At 48.6% G+C, this 14,191-nt stretch overlaps 1 protein-coding gene and 1 long non-coding RNA gene across 6 annotated transcripts in view; both read right to left on the bottom strand.

Moving 5' to 3' along the window:
* LOC120822256 (glucosidase 2 subunit beta) overlaps positions 1-14,191 on the bottom strand; it is a 77,033-nt gene that overhangs the window by 46,393 nt on the left and 16,449 nt on the right. For all 5 annotated transcript variants that reach the window (XM_040181792.2, XM_078106230.1, XM_040181794.2 and 2 more), the window contains exon 9: positions 3,893-3,979. In XM_040181792.2, the coding sequence (XP_040037726.1) occupies positions 3,893-3,979 (87 nt within the window). The remainder of the gene's footprint in view (positions 1-3,892; positions 3,980-14,191) is intronic.
* LOC144410310 (uncharacterized) lies at positions 8,786-12,889 on the bottom strand. Its single transcript, XR_013468280.1, has 3 exons — positions 12,755-12,889; positions 12,563-12,689; positions 8,786-8,919 (listed from the first exon to the last, which is right to left on the bottom strand). It is a non-coding gene; the product is annotated as an uncharacterized LOC144410310 (long non-coding RNA).

The following is a 14,191-nucleotide window of genomic DNA, read 5'->3' as shown; positions in this document are numbered from 1 at the left end:
GAGGACAAAGACGCCCCGAGTGGTTTTCTTTTTCCGACTCCCATGCACAGCTGCTGGCACTTTCCTCCTCTGTGTCTCCACGTCCCCGCGAGAGCGGCGATGGAGTGATTCACGGAGGTTCACAATCTTTTGATTCATTTTAATGGCACTTCCGAAACAAAATCTTCTTCTCTGGGAGAATATCTCCCCCCGTCTGCTGTCAAATGTCGCATGCGAGTTGCGATTGTGTTTTGATACCGAAAAACAGTGTAATAGCACCTTCTACCGTATGAGTCACGTCTTCTGGAGATGCGCGTTTCGGCTCTGAACCGGGGGCCGCTGCCGACGCGAGGCGACCTCTGATGGGTTTCTCCGTAGTCCGTTTACATGTTTGAGTGTGGGAGAAAACAGTCAGGGGTAAATTTGTGGACATATGGCGGAATCATGTGTGACACGGTTTGATGGAAAACACACCATTTTATGTAAATGAGGGACACACATGCACACACACGCACAAACGCGTGTTAACTTTTATACATCCCTCCATGGCGTTGGAGAAGGGAAAAAAAGGGCTTAAAATAACGGTAAAGGCGATCACGCGCATTTTATGTGAAGGCTTCGGTGAACTGTGACGGAAGTGCAGGAAAAACTATTTTGCAAAGAAAACACTCGTCAGTTGTTCACTGATTTTAACATCCAAGTTGGCCACAGAAGCACAATAAAGTTCCTGTACGCTCTTAAGAGCATGTAATCAGATCATTAAGTGCTATAATTGTTGCAGTCTGTGCTAAAACAGATTTGTGGCCATATGTCGCCATTTTGCAACAGTGTCAGATGGATCGGCAGAAGTTCTGTAGTCATACTAAAAAGTGTTCAGTAAGAGCTAAATAATCCTCTGCCAGACTCTGGCCCGAACGAGCTGTTGTTTGTGGCAGAAGGGAAACCGAAAAGGAATTTAAAAAAAATTTAAAAAAGGAGCAGGCGTGTCGGTAAGACGGGCCGAAAGAGGAAGGCCGTCTGCTGGCAACCGCCGGCCCGTCAGCCATCGCGTGCCACTGGGAGGGGGGAGAAAAAGGTGCCGCAATAGATGCAGAGTCCCCCAAATGCTCTTGATGTCAGATCTGATTAGACCCTCTTCATGAAAGGGTTGTAAAAATGTACAAAAAGGAGTAGCGGGGGGACAAACATGTTTAAAGAACAGCGTGCCCTGATTCCACCGGCCCCGTCACGTGACAGAGCGGACAAATAGAGCGATTACTGAGGCGTCATCAGCGGTCAGAGAGGACGTCGGAAGTCAAGGCTTCGCTGAACGCGATTGAGATGCAAGATTTGACGTTTGTTATCAATGCGCATTTTGTTGCAGCTAACAAAGAAACCTTTGTGATTTCGTTTGTTTACAGAGACTCCCGCCTATAACGCGCCCGGCTACGAGACTTGAGACAACGTTACCCAAAAAGAGTGAGAGACGTTTGTTGAGCGCATTTACCGACCCGTGATGGAGTGAACTTTGATCACGAGTGCTCATTTTAAAGTCACTGTCAGAGAAAAAGAGAAAGAGAGAAAAGATCAAGCACTACCTTTTCTCGTTAAAAGACTACCATTTTCCTCTCATATTTTCTGTAACCAAGCAACCAATCTACTTCCTGTTTACACCAGCGACGGCATGCTCAAGTGCACGTGAAGAGCAGAGTCATACCGGCTTTTCAGGTTCAAGTCTTTTCCCAAAGCAACGCGGCTTTTGTGATTCAGGGGTTTCGAGGCAACCAGAGAACGGCGAGGCGAACATATGGCCCGAGACGCAACGGGTGCGACGGCGGGGCGCTTTATCGGGGCGGCAAATAGCAGCCGACTCGAGTGCTTTTAAAAGGGTTTCACGCCTCCTGGAGGATGTAAACGCCTCGCTGGTAAACTGCCGTACAGCAGCTGACATGCGAGAGAGGCGAAGCTTTTCCAATAGCTCGTTAAAAATGCTTTATCATTCATCGGCCTTTCCCCCCCCACAAGCTGGTCTCTGGCTGCTTTGCATATAAAGGATGAATAAATCAGCAGCCGAGTGAAAGATGCCCAAAACAAAACGGCAGTTAAAGTAATGACACTGCAGCAGCGCGGTCCAAAAAGAAAGTCTTATTATAGCCTGTGCTGCGTCAAACCGTCACGCTGCATCCGCAAGAACCGCTGATCCGCCGTCCGCTCCCGCAACAGACGGAGTGCTTCCTCTGTGAGCCACCAACCATTACATCTACCGACGCAGTCACAGCTCTCCTCGAGCGAGCAAGCTTCTCAGCAGGCCCCCCCGGCCGTGAACGCGCAGAGAAACAACCGGTACGGGACGAAGAGCGGCCGACTTGTGCGCGAACAGAAAAGGTTCAGGTTTGGAAACCTGCGTCGGCGGAGACCTGCAGCGGCCGCTTGCTTGCTTGACGTGAGAACAGGTAAAGGGAAGTGAACTCAAGGTTTTTAGGAGGGGAAGGAACATTTTGTGGTAGGTTTTGAATTGTTTTCTATTCATTATTATTTTTATAGAACTGATTTCTAAAGCAGTGGCGCAAATCTTTGTTTTGTTTATCTTCCCAGTTGTATTGTGAGAATCTTCTTGCTTGGTCAGAAACGAAAGCGTTACAGAAACAAACACTCGATGGCAATACGAGCAGAAAATGGATTGCAAATGAATTCATTCCATAACGGCAGCCAGACGTCTTGAAAAAGCGGCTTGAAAATGGGGGAAGCAAAATCAAATTCAAACCTGCGCTGCAACTGCAAACAACAACAACCCGGCTCCATTTCAAGCGGATGCATTTCAGACGGGGGACACGAGTTTGCCTTTATAATTTCACCTCCTATGATGGAGCAACACTAAGATAAGCCGGGGCAGACGGCGCAATCCAATCAGAACGGGCGATGTGTTTTTTGTCTATGGCGATGACGGGCTCCTTATCGGCACGGCGGGTTATTTGAGCGGATCCTCGCGCTGGCTTAGCGAAGGGACTCAATCACCGCCGATAGGCCTCCCTTTGCCTGCTCTGCCCGGTCTCATCTTTTTATCTGGAAGAGCGGAAATGAAAGGGATGGTATCGCGTACTCTGCGTGTCCTCGGTTCAGGAGACGGAGGGGGGGGGGGTTGAGAGGAGGGCGCGGACATTCTTCTTTTGGGCCTCAGCCGCGACACGAACACACGTGGTTGTGAGGAAAAGACGCCGGCAGGCTCGGACGTCAAACCCCACCGGCGGTAACTAGAAGAACGTCACCCCCGGCTACATTTAATCAGGCTTTTTGCACAGAAACTGATTTTCCCCATTCGGTGCTCATGGTCCAGGAGGGAAGATAGGGGGGGATCGACCCAGCCATTGGGAGCGGGGAGTTGGTTTTTTTCCCCAGTGGCCAGAGGGAAATGTTTTTTGGTATGGATCGAAGTTAAATGACAGACAGCAGAAGGTTGGAGGTGATTTCAATCAGCTGGAGGTGAAAGGAGGAAGTGAGCGAGGACGGTTTGGTAAAAGAGATCTGACATCAAAGTTAGATTTCTAGAACAGTCCATTAGATTGTCTTTTTGCAACAAGATTCTATTTACAAATGCTAAGACAGAACAATAAAAAAACGCTGGTTCTCTTGCTCTTTAATCTTACCAATCGCGCTTAAAGAACAACGATGGAGTCACCGGATTAACTAAGCAGTGCAAATCCTCCCTGTTTCACCGACTACAAGCAAACTACCAACTACAAAATCCCTCAAAAACAATGAGGCAAACTAGAGGGAACTATTTGTGTTTCATCATTGCAGGTGCGTTATTTACCCCTTTGGTGAAGAATTATGTCCATTCATTTCATTTTCTTGTTTAACAATTAAAAAAAAGCCCCAAAGGAGTGAATGAAGAGCACAGTCAGCTAGAGGGAGGATGCAGAGGGGCGGCGCTCACCTTGACACGGCCTCCGTTTGTCAGGATGTCCCAGAGTGTGTGCTGAAACGTGGTTAGATCCATCTGATGGTCTCCTCCCAACAAAGCCTGGAGGGGAGGGAAGGGAGGCAGGGGTAATTATTTTAAGCACAATAAATACTGTAACAAAACCCGTGTGCAAACGCAGTAAATGAATCAAACATGGAGCCTCGGTATCTCTACAGGCACTCAACGGGTCGTGCCTTCCATCGCTCTAAATTCTTTATACCACCTGAGACACAACATGCACCGTAAGAGTACACGTCTCCTCGAAAGCACGTATAGGTTTCGACACGCATCTCCAGCTCGCGTTCACCCGTCTCGTGCAGAGTGCCTGCTGGCCCCTGCAGGTATGGTCTCATAAAAAGTGCATTACATAACTGATAAACTGGATATCATCCACCCTCCCCTCCATTCAGCTCCACTGCCAATAATCCCCGCTGCCATATCTGCTCATCTATTCAAGTCATTCTCTCATTAAATCAGTTTTTACAGCCAAACGGAGGAAGTTTACTGCTTCCCGGAGTCAAAAACCATTCATCACCTGGTAGGTTGTACTTATACAGATATACTGCATGTTTTAATTCACTGGAGGACAAACCCATCGTTCTTGCGATCTGAATAAACCCCTGCAGAAAAGAAAGGAAAGGCCAAAACAAAAAAAAGGGAAATTTGACAAGCGAATTAATCTGCTGCCTTTCGCCGGCTGAAATGGAAGTCAGTAAGGCGAAGCGCACCAGCAGACGCCCATCCGTCACAGGGCCTTGTGCGAGGCCCGTAAAAGCCAAATGTGCTGCACATTTTGGGAGGTAAAGGAGGGGCGGAGGGCGGTGCGGCTTGCAGCATTTATTCATCCGAAGAGGCGTCCCCGCGGGCAGCGGTTTTGGCAGCGGCGTGTCGCAGCGGGCGGTGACCTTTGAATAGTATGCACAATTTAGCTAAGCTAATAAACGCCGTGGATGCGGACATTCGGAAGGCAGGTGGTGTGAATCACACCGCGGCAAAGGCTCGGGGTCGCCGCTCCCAAAGCCAAAAACTGTGTTTGTTGGGGAGGGAGGAGGGAGGGGGGGGGGGTACCAAATATGCTGAGTGGGCTGAGAGGGAAATGAGCCGTTGGTACCGCAACTTCAGGCTTCATGTAGAGCGCAACCTTTGTTAAACAACAAGCAGCAGTTTGGTTGGAAGGGGAGATTCTGCACTGACGGGTGCATCGCTCTACAGATTAATTAATTTGCAACGATCATTTAAGCGATTAAAAAAAGCAAAAAAAGCCAAATATGTGTAACGATTGGCGGGTTTCTTGGACTGCATTTAGAGTTGTACAAAAGATGTCTGAAGACGTCGCAGTGGGCTTCAGTAATTGTGAATAAAAAAACAATAGATGGATAAATTAATCATAGAAATATCTGCACCGTACTGACTAGTTTGTTACCCTGCTCAATAAATTAGATTAGTCTAGATTAAGCCTAGTTTATGCTTCTGCGTTTTCAGAGCAACGCAGACCCAAGACCCCCTTTGCGTGTCCCTTGCCACCGTTGGCGGGTTGTATAAAGCGGGTTGGATTCACGGAGGGAGATCGCCGCAAACGCCGGTTTGCCGGTCGAGAGTTGTGGAGGAAAATACGGGACTAATGTGTCCGCGATGAAAAGCAGCAGTGGCGATGCACGGGGCAATAAAGTCTATGATAAATAAATAGACGTGACTCTCTAGGTCGTCTTCAACAACAACACGTCACTCCGCCTGTTGTTCTGGAGGTGAATTGCTCTGCAACACACGCGACGCAGAAGCATGCGCCGGCCTTTAGACTCAATAGGGGAACCAATGTGATCCTTTTCTACTTCCAAGGTGTACGACTGGGATGAGTTTAAACTTGGCCCATATTCATTTAATTGTTTTATATAACAAAACAAACTATGGCTAATCACAAGGGGAAAAGACTATTTGAAAAATTTGAAAAGAATAAAAAATTGTTAGATCTTCGCTGTGTACCAGAAGTTTAACTTTAATACAGCCGCAAATTGCATATTAAGCATTTATCACTTTTACAAATCAGGCAACCCCATTAGTCCTCAAACTGCATCTGAACTGCAATTTCTGAAGGAGTTGACTCCTGTGATGAGAACATTTGGCAACAATTCCGCCGAATAAGCTCTGCCCTTTATTCAGAGGAACCAACTCCAGGGCTGACACAACCGGAGATATTGCCATTACAGCGAGTGGGAGAAAGGAGAGGAAAGATCAAATAACATCGCTACATACTCCGTTATGGTGTTTGATGGATCGAGCCAGTCCCAGAAGCTGAGTTTTACAAACACCACGTACATCTACCCGCCGAGAGATTATTGGGTTTCTAGTTATGAAATGCGCTTTGCAAACAAGTGGAAAACGGCACAAACAAAAAGATGAGACATCCATTACCATGATCCCACACGGCGGAAAGTATTACCACTTCCACGCAGTATTAAAGCACCACAGTGTGTGCATACGGAATGAATACACACCTGCCCGGGCAGAAAGTCGCATGTAATAAAAGCCGGCGGCTACATTCTTCACTTTGCCTCATTCACTCATCTTCGCCACTCGTTTTGGGGCTTTTCTCCTCAGCCGAGCAGTTAGCAGGTTAGGAAAGCTTCCGCTAGTCGTCCCTTCGCACGAGTCCCGAGGCAGCGAGAACACCGGCCATCTCAGCCGATACCGGAAGTACATCAACCCGAGTACGGAGGTCCAATTTGGAGCCCAGGTGTTTTCCGCTGAAACAGCCGGGGCCTTTGCTGCAAACCTGTGGGACTCAAATCTCCAGTTTAATTTGGTGATTAGTGATTATTCAGACAAACCTGAAGTGATTTGCTCCACGCTGCTATTTGTAACAAAGGCATTCTCTAACCCCCGCCGAAGGAAGGCTGGAAGTCAGGTCTGAGAAGCACAACCCGAGTCGTGTGAAAAAGAAAAGAAAAACAGGTTGTCAATAAAAACCAACGCAAACGGCCGCGGTGCCATGGTAACTGATGGGACGGATAGCGGGCTAATTGCTGACAATTTATTAAAATGTGACTGGTACCAGTGAGCTTTTTATAAACCCAATGCATGATTACAGTGATTGTGACTCAGGCATCAATTGGTGCATCCCTAAAGCTAACAAACCACATAATCTGGCAATGCACCAGTCTGATTAGGCCGCGCGAGGCAAAGCAATTAGGTAAAGCAAAATCAAGCTTAATACTCCAAAGCTTTTTAGCTCACTTCACTTTGCAGGGAAATATTCTAAGCGGAAACACGGATGCCGTTGAGCTTTGAGCAGCTGATCCGTCGTGTATTTGCTCATTCAAACTTGATCATGATGCACTGTGTGTCAGGTGGTGTGAGTTAAGTCTCTACAGGCAAAGGTAGTAGTCCTTAGACCGTCAGAGATAAAAATGATCCCTTGTTTACCTGCGGTAGCTTGTCAACATCAGCTCCAACTTCAATTAAACAGCATCCTTCCAGAAAAGCTCAATTTCAGCCTTTAATTATGTAGAAATCAGGTGTCAAAGACTTCTTTTTATACCCATGCTAATGGACGGTTCCTCTTTTTCTTAAGATAAAAGCGACCAGGCGGGCGATTGGATCAATATAGCCTCCCCTCAGTCTATATTTTGCTCAGTATCAGGGCCCAGGGAACATTTCATGAAGGCCATGGGGTCGGCTTATCACAGAGCTAAATGCCAATGTAATTATTAGTGTCTGGAGATAGTGGAAAGGGAGGCACATCCCGCGGCAGTACACATATTTAATTAATAAATGTCACTCTCTGCAAAGGGAGTGCGTGAGGAAAAGGGGAAAGAGGCAGGAAGGGATGAGTCAGAGGGGCGACGGCACTGCCCCCCCCCGACCTAAGTGCACAGCCGCGCAACCACACACGCACCACAAGGTGAAGGAAATCAGGTCACGTATCTCAAACAACTACGGAGACACAGGGAAGCACCCGAGTGGGCGCCGGTGGATGACGTCACTTCTGTACGCTGCCAGACGGAGAATAATGCGATGCTCAATCCGTGTACAGGGGAAAGGGGCAATATCTTTAACTGTATTATTTACAACCCTTGACGTTTAAAGTAATGAAAAGCCGGCAGCGCGTTCCAATAAAAGCGTTAATGGTCAACGCTGCCGATCCGGGGAAATTAGGCCGAGCCTGTGGCGGCTCCTATTAAAAACCGCTAAGACACGATGACACACTCGCATCAACATCATTTCTCAAGAGACAGCGTTTGAATAGTTCCATCGAAGAACAATTCCTGGGAGGAAAATTTCCAATTATGGAATCCCACTCTTCCCTGGGTGTCGCCTGTGATGTGCGTTTGACGGTCGTATTAATTAGCTGGTTAAGAGTTGAAACGACGGTCATCTGTAAACGAAATATCGCACGTTGCACGTTCATTTACTTGACCACACCGAGAAGTTCCCCTGAACACACACTGAAAGAAAATAGGAGGGTTAAGTCTACCCTTTGATGAACTTTATACCTTTGTATATGCGAAGGCAAAGCCTTGTGATGATGGACCCTCATAGTGAAGCTTCGGCTTCCCCGTCGCGTGCTGCTCGGCGAACATCTTCCTGCTATTTCAACGCCAGTTTCACTGAAACAAGCGCAGGGGCAGCAGAGGAGGACACGCCTGCCACTGCCGCTCAGGGGGAATAAATATGAGTCCCGTCGTACTTTGGCGGAGGTCCGGCGAGGGGAGCGATGGTGGGTGGGGGAGGGAGGGGGGGGGGCAGAGGTCTGCTGTCTCTTTGCTTTCCCCGCTGTCAAGGAGTATACACACACAACAGGCAGCTTGTCACACAGGGCGCCGCTTGTGTGCCCCCCCCCCACCAACCCCCCCGTACCCTCTCCCCTCGCTCCCTCAAACACCTCCCCATCTTGGAGTGCTACTTGAGTCACGACTCCACCTGGGACCCTCTCGCATCGCTGCCGTCATTGGATCAGCTGCCGGCTCCCTTTGTTCTGGGCCCACGCGTTCGCTCTGAACTACCTGGAGAGCAGAGAAGAAGTTGAGGCCGCTCGGGAGGGAAAGAAAAAAAAAAAAAAAGAAGAAGACAAAGGATCAAGCTGCGGAAAGCTGCAGGGGATAAATAAATAAATAATGAAAGACGTCGCTAAATGTTTCTTACGTAACAATTTCTATCGCTCTTACACATGTCTGCTAAAAAGGCGACAGTCCTCGGCACACAGAAGTTGGGGGTGGGAGGGGGGGGTCGTTATTTGGAAACAACAGCGGGCGAGCGTAATTCTTGTTTTTATGTCAATGGGTTTCAACAGCTACACCTCCCCTCTCTCGTGTCTCTCATCAGTTTTAAACGGCACGAGGCTTTTTTGACTCGCTGGGAGGAGAAGAAACGTCTCCGCCCGAAAGCAACGGCCCCATCGCGCCCCCACGGCCCGACAGGTCGGGTCAGCAACGACAAAAAGAATCAAGCCTGGGCCAAGAGAAGCGGCCAAAAAGAAGACAACAACAACAAAACCTACACATTGTTGCAGTAGGTGAAGACTCGCTGGACTCTTCTTCGCTTGAAGAGGCAATTATATTTCAGAGAGTTTAAAAAAATAAAGGATTTGAAACCCCCCCCCCGCCTACTCCCTCCCTCCCTCCCTCCCTCCCCCCCTCCCCCCATCCTGAATCTCGCGCGAGACAGAACTGCAAGGGAAAGAGCCATCTGTGTCTGACTCTTATCCCCGGCTTCTCCAGAGCCCGGATGAGTCGGAGCCAGCAAATGTCAGCGGGATAAAGACCGAGCCTGACAGACAGACACACGAGTTTTGTCATTCCGTGTGTCATCCCGTCGCTAGCAAGCCCGTCTCAAAAGCCTAGAGTTGACGACGAGAGAGGGAGGGAGGGTTTAGTTTTCTTTATCATTAAAAAAAAAGAAGTAAAAAACATTTGCTCATGTCTTGGTTTTACATATTTCATGTGTTGGAATTAGATTTATTTATGTGCATTCTTTTTTTTCGTTACGTTGCAGGTGAAACGTGTCTTAATCTCTTAACGTCTTAACCTGGCTCATTTTCTTGTGTTGTAGATACATATGCCGTATCAAGGGCCCAACGCTCTGTGTCCATTTGAGTATGAAGTCACTACGCAGCAATAATAAGCAGAGAACCCCCCTTTTTGTCGTGAGCATAATGTAGGAATACCTGTTGGAATACCTCCCTCTGCATGCTAAAAGTCCCTCTCTGTTGCTACAGAATCAGCAATCGATGCGTCCCGCCTCGGGAAGCCCCGGCGCGGCTCGTCCCGGAGGAAGCCGGCGCGTGCTCTGCCTGGACGCCGCTGCCGGCTCGGCGTGGGACCCGTTCTCGACGTGGGGCCACCCGCTGTGTGCAGGAGCAACATCAATAGTGTTTGTCGAGTGGTTTGGAGGCGATGAGGATACAAACGGCTGCCTCGAGCTCGCCGGAAGGCTGGTTTGACAGCGAAGCTCGCGAGACGGCGCTTTCGGCGGTGGAGTCTAAGCGGCAGGAACGCAGCTTCCTTAAGTCTGACACGGGTGGCGTTTTGTTTTTACAGTGTCGCTATTCACAATTCCGTATTGCTCATGAAACGAAATAAAAAGGAATGTTCTGTGGAGAAACACAGCTTAACGAGTAAGTAAGCGGGGGGGTGGGGGGGGAGAAACTGACGAGAGTGACTGAGCAGATAGAAGGAGACCTTCTGGTAGATAAATAAAGTCCTCTCAGAACAACACGACACAGAACAGCGAGTTTCAGCAGGTCAGTTTGCTGCAAACCGCGTATCACTCCACCTCTGGTTTCATCCTGTCATCTCGCATTATACAGCTTGAAAGCACTCCAGCTGGGGAGTGGGAAAACATGGCACATGTGATACAAGGTGATGAATGGTACTGATGGAGGGGTGGGGGGGGTTAAAGGCGCAGACACCCCCCCCTACCCCCACCCACCCCCTTCTCCTGCCCTCTTTTGCCCTCGGCCCACCAGCCTCGGTCGGCTTTTAACACAGGACTGTAATCATACACAAACGGACACGCATAAGGCCGGCGGTGTTTACCGCTATCCAGATTACTGGGATGGTTAAGTCTAAGCCGCCCATGATTTACCTTGACTGCCGTGTAATCCACCGGGCGAGCCGGTGCACGGGCTGCAAAGTGCGCAACCGACGCGGCTTACATCCCGGAGCCGGCTTCGGGAACGAGCGCGGATCTCAAGTGCGGACTCGGGTCGGCAGACTCAAGGTCAGATGCTACGTGGCGCCGAATAGAAAAGGCATTTCAGATAATGAAACTGTGTGTGTGTGTGTGTGTTAAGAAAAGAAGAAGAATGCTCCTCCTCAGAACGCGCACATTAAATCCTGGAATCACTGCAAGCGTTACAGAACCAGCCGGCAAATGCATGAGGAAGGAGATTGGGGTGGAGGGGGCGATATCTCCCTGCTCCCTCTCTCTCCCTGCCTCTGTTTGAGAGAGCAAGGCGGAAAAACAGCACCGGAGGCCCAGCCCATTGCAAAACAAAGAGATTAAATGACCTGTGAATGTGACTTTGCATCCTCCCCCCTCCACACCCCCCATTAGCGCTCACTTAGAGGCCTGCTGCCCCCTTCTGGAGGCCGGCGAGACATCACCCATGTGCTGTAACACCGCCGTTGCCCTTCACGTGGCGGTCGATTCAATCATGGGGGGGTAGGGGTGGGGTGAAGTGTGCAACAGTCACAGTCACGGTTACATCTGGACTCGGTCCTTGTCCTAGTCTCGGTCGGACCCCCGTCGGGTCCGTCAACCCGGATACCATCTTTAAACAAGAATGCAAATAAGCCTCCCCGAAGGGAGACTTCAGCGTTGGCGAAGGCCAAACATCGACTGCCCCCCCCCCCCCCCCCCAACAGATGGCGCGGGGGGCCGGACGTAGCGGCTGACCCCCCACTCTTGGTGGGTAGCAAGTGACTCGGGGTAGGAGGGCGACGGCGAGGTGCCGGGTGTTTTCCGTGGATGTCGGGAACACTGAAAGAGTTGGGCGTCGTGGCCGAGGGGGGAGGGGGAAGGGGGGGGGGGGGGGGGGATCGCAGCCGACCAGCTCGCTGCGCAGGTGCTTCTCTGTCGCTCAGCAACGTATCAGAGACGGATAAAAAGGTGTGGGGGAGGTTTTTATGCTTTAATCTCCTTTGGGAACTTTTGATTATTCATTTTTTTTAATTTATGTAATTCCTTTTATCTCCTTTCTGACTATTCAGTTTGTTGTATCATTAAAATCACGGCCTCTTATGTTATTGCTCAACTAACTAAAAGATAACATAAAACGTTCCATTTTTAATTCACATTTTGGGGTTTTGTTTGGATGTTTCAGTGGGTGTAAAGCCAGTATGCAGTTATGCATTACTAAAGGTAAAAAAGCCAAAGCAGCCCCCCCCCCCCCCCGAACACTTCTCCCAGTGTTTAAAATCTTAAATAGTTTTAGTATATATGCCCCTTAAGTCACTGCCAATCAGGTGATTAAGCCTGAAGCAAACAGATGAAATCTCTCATCCGCAGTATCACAGACCAAAATGTATCTGCAATAACTTACCAGCCATTCAATATAAAGCTCGAAAATGCACGCAATGTTTTTACCTTGTACTAGTAGAAGATTACAGCGTGTAGATATAAGGATAAGATTTAAACATTGAGCACCTCGAGCATTCAGGAGCTTCTTGAAGCCGGTTATTCCCTTTTGTCCACGCGCCACTACACCCGACGCGCTTTACCGTCTTCATTACTGCGTCGTTACCAACTAATGACAGCTCTTCTTCTGGAACCCCTGTGGTAAAGCAAATATTATCAAACTGAAGAAAAAATATAACAAAAAGAGGGCGATTTACATACCCAGCAGCAAGCTGTTAGGGGGACTTCCCAATGCACCTACTGGTTTTTTTCTTGTCATCCATCTTTGCTCTCAAACGATTTTTTTGCCCCATGAGGATTCATTTCATTCTATTCAAAAGAAAAACTATGTGAGAACACTCTGTGGGTTTAGGCAGACTGCTTAAGGGGGCTTTGAAGGGAGGCGATTGGGTAGTAGATGGATAAGTGAATTTCACCTCGGCAAAAAAAAGAAGAAAAAAAAAAAAAAAAGAAGAAGAAGAAGAAGAAATGCCCATTTCTTGAGAGAAAGGCAATTTCCTTGAGCTCTGTTCGCCTGCACAGAGCTGTAGTCCAAGCTTGGTCACACATCAGTGCTCCCGAGAATGGATTGTACTGCAGTTACCGACAAAAGCGAGGACAGGCTTCTCTTTGCCAGAGCTAATTTTGTCCAAATGCTTCAGTTTGAGTATTGAAATCTATCTGTCCAGATCTCTGTGCTTTGTTTGAAAAGGAGACAACTCAACCAGAATGGTGCCAATTTGCTTGACAAGACATTCTCCTCGAATACCTGATGATTACCTCCTAAAAGCGAATATACTTGAATCTACATTAGCGGTGGTTTCCAAAAGGACTGGAGGGCTTTAACGTAATGATGGCATAGTGAGGGAGTGCCACGCCAGAGAATCCCTTTCCCCCTTCCGAGTGGAGTGCCTCCTTTGATCATCAAATTGTTCTCCTGAAAATCCTCTGTTCTTGAATTATCTGAGCCGCTGAAGTGGAAACCACATTTTTTTTTTTTTCTGTGGGTGCCTGTGGAAATGACAAAAAATTGAATAAGCGGGCGAGAAATCAATACGCGGCATCATCCCCCGAGTGGAGCGGAGGAAGAGTAATCAGGGTCTTCAGATGAGGAAATAACTTTTTCTCCCTGTCCACGTATACGACTAAAACATTAACATGAAAGCCGCCTTATTCTCTCTCTCTCTCAACGACCCAGTCGGTCTCCACCTGAGAAGGATTTTACACACATTTGGGGGGTGAGGGGGGGGGCGTGCTTGCAATGTTAGGTATTCCGAGGAAAGGAGCGCACGGGAGGTGATAGAAAAGAGTTAATGGATGGTAATAGCGCAAAAGTGTTTCTCCCAATCCCTCACAGTACACAGAATTAACTTCTCGTTTGGCACCGCCGCCGCTGCCCTTGGACCCCGATTAAGGCGCCAACACCGGGCCGCTTGTCAGTTCTAATGCAAATTACATGTTAGTCAATGGCAGCCCTGTTTAATTTGTGCCTGGCTTTGTTGTGGCTGCAGTTAAGTACACATTTTCACACTCATGCATATTCATTTCCAAATTCATCCGCTTCTCGTCGAATCCATTAGGAAATGTCTTCCCGTTAGCCAGCGGAAACAACAAATCAACACGGATTTTCACCACCTGGTCGGCTTGTCACATTGCACA

The sequence above is a fragment of the Gasterosteus aculeatus genome, chromosome 7, assembly GCF_964276395.1.
Source record: "Gasterosteus aculeatus chromosome 7, fGasAcu3.hap1.1, whole genome shotgun sequence".
NCBI classification, from domain to species: Eukaryota; Metazoa; Chordata; class Actinopteri; order Perciformes; family Gasterosteidae; genus Gasterosteus; species Gasterosteus aculeatus.
This window is presented reverse-complemented; position numbering and strand designations above follow the sequence as displayed.